This window comes from Bidens hawaiensis, unplaced genomic scaffold (assembly GCF_021521415.1).
Source record: "Bidens hawaiensis isolate Kalapana, Puna unplaced genomic scaffold, B.hawaiensis_p1.1 tig00031104_1, whole genome shotgun sequence".
NCBI classification, from domain to species: domain Eukaryota; kingdom Viridiplantae; phylum Streptophyta; class Magnoliopsida; order Asterales; family Asteraceae; genus Bidens; species Bidens hawaiensis.
Window position 1 is genome coordinate 100,137 of NW_027495211.1, and position 9,011 is coordinate 109,147.

At 33.0% G+C, this 9,011-nt stretch overlaps 1 protein-coding gene across 1 annotated transcript; it reads left to right on the plus strand.

Annotated features, from left to right (window-relative positions):
- Positions 1-1,780: 1,780 nt before the first annotated feature.
- LOC143581583 (eukaryotic translation initiation factor 3 subunit B-like) lies at positions 1,781-3,446 on the plus strand. Its single transcript, XM_077064342.1, has 5 exons — positions 1,781-1,974; positions 2,336-2,573; positions 2,659-2,805; positions 2,928-3,056; positions 3,147-3,446. The coding sequence occupies exons 1-5, from the start codon at positions 1,853-1,855 to the stop codon at positions 3,393-3,395; spliced, it is 885 nt and encodes a 294-aa protein (XP_076920457.1). The 5' UTR covers positions 1,781-1,852; the 3' UTR covers positions 3,396-3,446.
- Positions 3,447-9,011: the final 5,565 nt, after the last annotated feature.

The window sequence follows — 9,011 nt, forward strand, 5'->3', positions numbered from 1 at the left end:
AGATTTACACGAACTTGGAACCCAACGACTTCAAGTAAATTTGGACGTCGTCGACCTACTTAGAAGGAATGAAATGGACAAAGACATCGAGGTTTTATCAAACGAGCTATCCGAAGACGACCCGATAGTCCAATCTCTAAAAGCCACTTGACGAGCGAAAATTTTAGAAAAATATAAATGAGTTTTAGTTTTATTAGTATTAGTTATGTTTTTTTTTAATTTGATGTATTTTTTTAATTTAGTTTAATGTATTTTTTATTTGGAAGTTTAATGTAATTTTTATTTGGAAGTTTAATGTAATTTTTAATTTTATGTTAATTTATTTAATTGATTTAGTATTTAAAAAAACAAATAAAATTAATAATGACTGGGCGCCACGTGGCGCATAATGCCTGGATGTGGAGAGTTATGACTACAGCCTGTTTTTGTAAAAAACCATAACTCTGACTGGGCACCACGTGGCGCATAATGTCTGGTAGTGGAGCTTTATGACTACACATGGTCTCATAATTTAACAAGCCTTAAGGACGATTTTGACACTTTTTTATTCTTTTTTTTTAATTAGCTGCCGCAACGCACATAGACTAATACCAATCTATATAAAAGTCTGTTGTTGGTATTTATATTAAGTGGTCACATGCCTTCCGCTGAGTTGTCCATGCATCAAGGTATAACAGAGGCAACAACTGGTATAGGCTAGAACGTGTTATAGAGACAAGTTACACTTTCTCCCTAAGACTTACACCTTGTCGTTCCGAAGTTTTTTTTCGAAAGTTGATTCGGCTTGATTTGAGCGCTTTTTCGAAAACTCGAGCTCGGCTCGTGAGTTTTTTTTCAAGCTTGAGCTTGACTTATTTTTTTGTTATTAATTAAATTATTACATATTTTATAAATTTTACGAAAAACCTTAAATGAACGAAAATTCAGTTCAACCTTGTTTAGTATATGAAAGATAGAAGGGGGAGGGATATGCAATTAAGTTTTATAAGTTGGGTAAGTATGTAACTTAAGTTTTGAATTAGATATATATAATTAGGTTATTTAATAAGTAAGAAATATATGTACTTCTCCCTATTTAAAAATATTTTATTATAAGCTTTAGATAGCCATGCTACCATGTTTATTTTTATATTTTTTTTATCTTAAGCTAGAAATAAGCTTATTTAAAAAGTTAATTTGTAGGACTGAAATGCATTTTTCTTTATAGTTTAAAGTTATATTCTTAATTTAAAGTTCTCATATAAACATTCATGATTTTGTATATGACTTTCAGTGTAATCAGGTTGTGGGTTGCGAAGTCATCTTCCACAAACAAGAGAAGTAGATTGCACTATGTTGAATTTCTTGTTTTATTTTGTTCTTAATTAAAAATATATAACATCAACATAATTTCTTTATCTAGAAACAAAATTTCTTATTAATGTTATAAGTTTTAGAACGGATTGATGAGCAGACCAAACGCGTCCAAACTCTAAGGGGATGTTTGGTAGAGGGAATTGAGGGGTGAGAAATGGAATTGGAAAAAATTCTCTTGTTTGTTTATGAAAGAAAGAGGTGAGAAATGGAAACAAACCATTTCCATTTCTCTGATTTTGTTTCTCTAAAAAAAGCGGAGAATTGATTTCCTCCTTTTCATTTCTCCCATTTTCCTCCTTTTTCATTTCTCCCATTTTCCTCCTTCAGCAAGGATAGCACCGCAACCCAATTGCCTCCTGTTAATTGTTATCTCGACAGTCACTCACCAATCGGTTGCAACATTCACCTATTCCTTCAATAACCTTTTCGCTAAATCAATCAGATAAAACAACGGCCGACTATAACCTTTCTTCGATCTACGGTACCTGTCGAAATCATGGCGGAAGTAATGTCAATGGAAGCTATAAGAGCTGAAGCCGCTCGTTTGAACATCGATTTATCTGCAGTCGATTGGAACTCCATCCGCCTCCCGCCCGGTGAAGACTGCGGCATCATTAGGTAGTTATAAATTAACCAACCGTTGATACATACACTGATTTATGTACGTATTGTGTTGAAATTGTAATAATTGATGATGACGGCCGTTAAAACCCTAATAGTTTGCCGCTAATTGATTTGTTGGTGTTTTTAGAGGTTATTAACTGCAAATCCTAATTTAAGTGGTTACATGTATGCATATGGAGTATTTAATTGCTTAATGATGATTTATTTTGTGTGTTTTTGTTTTGAATTTGAGTATTCGTTGTAAGCATGTTTGATGCTTGTGTACACAAGTGATTATTAGTATGATGAGTTTTGAATATCAGTGTTTTGTTTTGGTTATTAATTTGTATCTTTATTGTGTGTTTGAATATTTTAGTGATGATGAGGATCTAAATGAGGGGGATCAATTGGAGTTTCATGCTGGATTTGGGAGTATTATTGTTGTGGATAATTTGCCAGTTGTGCCTAGAGAAAAGTATGATAAGCTTGAAGGTGTGGTTCGTAAAATCTACAGCCAAATTGGAGTTATTAAGGAAAATGGGCTTTGGATGCCTGTTGATGAAGACACCGGTAAAACCCTAGGTTATTGCTTCATTGAGTACAATACTCCACAGGTATTGACAATAAAAAATCTAGTTATATTTTTATCAAGTTTTAAATAAATCTCTTTCATTGCTTTGTGGCTGTATCTTCTTGTAGGAAGCTGAACTTGCTAAGGAAAAGACGAATGGATACAGACTAGACAGAGCACACATTTTTGCTGTCAACATGATTGATGAAATCGACAAATTTATGAATGTCCCAGATGAGTGGGCTCCTCCGGAGATTAAGCCTTATACACTAGGGGTTGGTTTTTGGGTGAAGCGTGAAACTTGATTTTTGTTTATGGCCTTTTTGGCTATTATAAAATGTTAGTAAGATAGCTTGTAACTTAATAATGATGATAATGTCGTTGTGTATTAATGCAGGAGAATCTGCAACGCTGGCTTACTGATAAGAAAGGTAGAGATCAGTTTGTTATCCGTGCTGGATCAGATACGGAGGTTCTGTGGAATGATGCAAGACAAGTGAAGGCTGATCCTGTTTACAAACGCCCGGTAAATAAAAATACTTTGTCTTGGTATCTTAATTAACTTATTTTACTCTGTGAAAGGATTCTGATTATGTTGAATTGTATTCGTCTGCAGTTCTGGACTGAAAGTTTTGTGCAGTGGTCTCCGTTAGGGACCTACTTAGCCACGGTTCACCGCCAAGGTGCTGCTGTTTGGGGCGGTGCTACTACATTTAACCGTCTGATGCGATATGCTCATCCGCAGGTTAAACTCATTGATTTCTCTCCTGGTGAGAAATATCTGGTTACATATAGCAGCCATGAACCAAGCAACCCTCGCGATACTCATGTAAGAAAGTTTTCTGCTTTATATAGTTTTGTATGATTTTATATTTGGTGGAAGTTTCAACCAGTTTATTTGTAAATGGGTTGTATATGTAAGGCTATATATCATAGTTATCAAATGTACAATGCGCAAAAAAAGCGAGGGTCTAAGGAAAAAAAGCGCACTTAAATAAAAAATTAAAAATATATTATATAGATGAAAAATAATATTATTCTTCAAATAAAGTATACAAAAACTATTATATAACATTTAAAATTTTAGTCTAATTTATTTGTAATTGTCTTGTAGTCTCACAAAGGTGCTGTGAATTTTCGTGACAAGTCATTTCCTTTCTATGACAAATTGTGTACCATATTCGGTAAGGATAGAGCTACTGGTAGTAAAGCAGTTGACCTTGGAGAAGAAGATGTTGTTCAAGAGACGCAAAAAAGCTCACCTGTTGATATTGAAGACTTTGATTTTGTTGATGAAGCCGTTCCAAATGTTGATAGATCTGAATGACAAACAGGAAGTGTAACAAGCAAGCACAAAAGAGGTAGAAGCACGGATGCAGATGAGATATATCGAGAGTCTTGCAAAGATATCAAGGAAGTTTTGCTTCGATTTGGGGAGATGGTGGGTGAACAACTTAGCAAAGAAGGCATGGAGGCTCGTGAAATCTATGAAAAGGTTAGTGATGAGTTGAAAGCTTTACCAGGTATCACTACGAAAAAACGGTTCAAAGCAGCTCATTTGATTGGTAAAGATGTGGATCTAGGACGTTCTTTTCTTGCGTTGACAATAGAAGAGAAAATTGAGATGGTCGAGTTGTATACCGATGGTTCAATGGGATAGTTGTGTATGGTTGAAGTATGTTTTGTATGTGAATTGGTTTTAACTATGGTTGATGTTTTTTGCTTAAAAACTAAGTTTTGTATGTGAATTGGTTTGATCAATGCATATTTTGGTTGGAATTTATGCATCTTTTTATATGTTTTTTATTTTTTAATAAATATTTGTTATGAAAAAAATACTTGTGCTAATGATAAAGTTGATATAATTTTCTGTTTATTTTCTATGTACCAAACAAGAGAAATGATTCTCAGCTATATTTCTCTACTGAAATCTCTGTACTACCAAACAGAACAGTCAATTCTCATTCTCCAGACCAATTCCCTTTCTCTGCAATTCCATTTCTCTATTCCATTTCTCTACAATTCCATTCTCTGTACCAAACACCCCCTAATATACATTAATGGGTTATAAACATGTTAACTCAAGCCTGGATAAGATACATCAATTTTATAAAATGATCACACAAAATTTCTTTGATGATTAATATATGAAGTCACACAACGCCTCACATCATCTTCCCGATTAAGATTCACATGGCCTTCCCGATTAGATATCAAGACATCACCTTGTACTTCTTTCTTGGTGAATTGGATTTTAATAATCCCAACTTAATGCAGTTGACCGATAATAATCACAATCTAAAAAATAGCTGTCACTGATTCTAACTTTCATACAATTTGTTTTCATTGGACTTTGTTAAAAAAACGTAACGACGTTAAGTTTTTTCCAAATTGCAAATTGATGTTTTAGGGCATTCGATCGAAATGAGGATACAAATTGAATGATGTAAAATTTACCTCGAAACGGTGCTCCAAACAGCTTGATTTTTGTTAATTAAAAGTTTACACACTGAAACTGAAGCATCCTTTTGTCGCTTGGATCACCGTTTTGAGGTAAGTTCACATCAATCGACTAGTATATTCATTCCGAACGAAAGCTCTAAAATATCAATTTGAAAATTGGAAAAAACTTAACGTCGTTAAGTTATATTTAACGGGGGTCCAATGAAAACAAACTGTGTGAAAGTTGAGACCGATGTCAACTATTTTCTAAGTTGAGATTATTATCGGCTAACTGTATTAAGTTGATTATCTAAATCCAATTTACTTTTTTTCTTCCCTCTCTTTCCTAGCATCAATAGAGATATATGATGGGGATTGGCGCACCGTGACAAGTAATTTATGAGGGTAAAAACTTGAAGATGGCTAAAGAATGATCATTGGGTAGCTAGAAAAAATGTCGAATCATTAATGTAAACAATTCTTGTTTATATAAATAAAACATTTATGAAAAGAAATCAGTGTAGATGTATAGATACGAAAACTTGTATAAACGATTATATGCTAAAATTTATGAAACGTACTATAAATATATAAATGCTAAAAATAGAAAAGTTGGTATAGATGTTATAAATATATAAATGCTAAAAATAGAAAAGTTGGGATAGATGTGTAAATGTTCATATTTATATCAATGCATAAAATAGTATATATTGTTTATTTTAAATATATTGTATTATTGCCAACTAGATACCTTGTGTGTACAATATGTTTTAAAATTCGTAGTTTAATGTACAAATGTAAGTAAAGTATTGTTTTATCGGGCACGTTGTGTCGGGGCAGGTTGGTAAAACTTGGACGGTGGTAATAACCAGGTGTTGTCGGTCTTAAGCGTTGAGGTAGTAAGTCTACACGAATGTGGTCGGTTTCGGTTACGTGCGTTATTGTACCGGAACTAAAAAACAAAAAAAAATGTATAAAAATTATGGTGGACCAATGGGCTGGCGGTGGTAAAACCTGATCGTTGTTGATCCCCGACGTTGAGCAATCAAACTACGCAAATATGGTTGTTATCCGTCACGTTCATTACAGTACCGAAACTAAACAAAAAAAATATGCATTCGGTCGGTTTTCGTTACGTTCGTTATAGTGTTGGAACTAAAACATGTGGTAGTCTACGCGAATTTGGTCAATTCACGTCACGTTCGTTACGGTACCGGAACTAAAACAAACAAAATAGAACAAAAAACAAAATTGAAATTCAGTCGGTTGTTACTTTCGTTACGAATGAAAGTAAAACAAAACAAAATACATTGCACCAATAAGGTTCCGCAAATTGGTGCTTTGAAGCACCAGATTTCTTATTTGTATATATTTGTAATTTGTAATATTTAAATAAAATAAGGGAAAATAAACCAATAAGTAAATTCCTCATAAAATGATTCTTTTCTTTCAACCTTTATATCCTAAATGAACCAATATGAATATGATTTAACAATTATATCATGATTGGATGGAAGTGCACGATGACTCCTCTCATTAAGTTCTATAGAGGCTAGAAGTGGCATGCAAGACCACGCATAATGTATATGATTCTTTTCTATGATAAATTTTCAATATGGCTCATTTATTGAAGAAAATATTAAATATGTTCCTCCTAATTTTAATTATGTTCCTCCTAATCAAGTTTATAAGTTTGTCTTCAAGCTATCTCGTCGATGACGACCTGTTAGATTATCAAGTCGTTGAGTTAATTATCCAACGATAACGCATCGTGGCTTACCCGTTTTAACTACTAACGCGTCGTGGCCTACCCGTTTTAACAACTAACGCGTCGTGACCTACTTGTTTTAACTAGTAACGCGTCGTGGACTACCTGTTTTAGTTAAAACACATGTAGGAAATAATAATGTATTACAATTTGCATCCTTGTGTGTGCAAGATTACATAAATGCCCTTATCGCTGGCGCCAGAGGAAACGGCATGGCTACTTGACAGATATACTCAAAGTGAAGGGAAAAGTAAAGGTAGGGAGATCGGGGGTCAAGCCATTATATTTTTAAACTAGGGTTAAAAGTTGATTCCGCTTTTTGATCACAGGGACTCAAGTTATAGTTTACTCTAAAAATAATACAAACCATAATTGGGAAAAGAAAATACAAACACACGCAAATGTTCAAGCTTGCCATCGTGATTCTCATGAATTGTCTCATTGATTTTTTGGTTTTCCTTTTTTAACAGAAAAAACCATAAAGTAAAGGCAGAGATACTAGTCTGTGGGCTCAAAAATCACTCTTAACGTGTTTATTATTAGACGAATAATTATCTAATCAAATTGTATTTTTTTGTTATTTCTAATTTGAGAGAGAGAGAGAGAGAGAGAGAGAGAGAACTATAAGAATTATATTTAGAAAGACCTCAACTAGTAAGGAACTAGAGAGGAGAAAACATGGCTCATTACAAGAAACTCACAAAATCATGAACAAAACTAAAAGATAAAAATAAACATGAAAAATGACATGGGTCAAAATAAAAAGAAGTATGGAAAGAACGAAACGAAATGATCTTGCATAAACCGACCCGACCACCCACTGCACTATACCACAAATACTAAGTGATCTAACTGACATCCAATACCTGTGAATACCCGTCCCACTTATGCCATTTTAGCTGTATCTCATTCTAGTAAAGCAAAACGTAAAGTAACGTCGCCCTTTTCTCTACCAGAAGTACTTCATGCCTTTAAGTCCATAGAGTAATATTCTATTCATTTGCCTAAATATACAAGGGAAAACAAGCCTTGAATTTTTTTCACAAGGATCTCTATACTGCTAATCATTTTCAAATTCTAACTCGTCATCTATTGATGGGTCAACATAATCTAGCCATGGGAAGCTTGATAATGAAATAGAGACTTTCGTAACACTGACCTAGCTAGTTATACACACAAGAATTTTCAAAAGGTTTTTCACTTTTAGCAGTACCCTAGGTTTTTCAAAAGGTTTTTCACTTTCAAAAGGTATATATAATCAACAAACCTTGTTATAAACAATAACATAACAAGTTTTCAACATTATATGGTAGTAAAAGTACATACCGTTTACATGTATCATTGTCATTATATTAATTATATACATTTCAGAAAATTCATTTTAATTTTATATTAAACAAATTGGTAATGGTTTGTAACTGAAGTTAGAGAGTATATTAAATGAAAAAAAAAATATTTTTAGAAAATGTAACCAAAAATAGTACGGAAATAATAACACTCTTACAAACGTACTTTCCCCATAAAACAACCGCATAACTTCGAATTAAAGTCCTTAAAAAAAAGATTTGCCTTATTTCTGTTTTTCAAACAAAAAATGATTGCAACTACAAACTTTTTTTTCTTTAAGTGCAAGTTAGATCACTAATAGGTCATTAGCCACCTAATCATCTCCATTCATCAAGTATGAAACCGTAGAGTGCTAGACTGATGTTGGAACATTCTCGAAAGGAAGCTCGTACATCATTCGCCACATCAGTCCGGACCTGGAGACTATCCTTAAGAAAGAAATCCATCATATATAGGTGGAAAAAAACCCATAGTCTAATCTAAAACCCATCTTTTTTTGTCACGGATGGAATTTAAACCAAACATCTTTCCATTTTTAAAATGAAGTCTTTTAATGCATCACTTCAATCACTTGGACTTTGGACCGAGAATCGTTGACAATAACTAATTGGCCAACCATAGTCACACTAAATGTCCATTTTGTTTATATTTTTATTAATAATGGTAATATATTTGTAAATTATCATATTAGTAAATAGTAATATACTTTAATGTTTATTAGTTATAACAATACTTCTATCAATGGAGTATGGTGTTTTTGTTTTTTTACTAAAAGCAATTAACTCATCCTTTAAATTTATGTGATGATAGTTTATAAATTATAAGGTGGAGTTTTGAGTTACTGTGAGTGTAAATTATATGGTGAAGAAAGAAAACATAGTGATTTTTGTGAATTTGAGAAAACTTTGTTTGTCATATTTATTT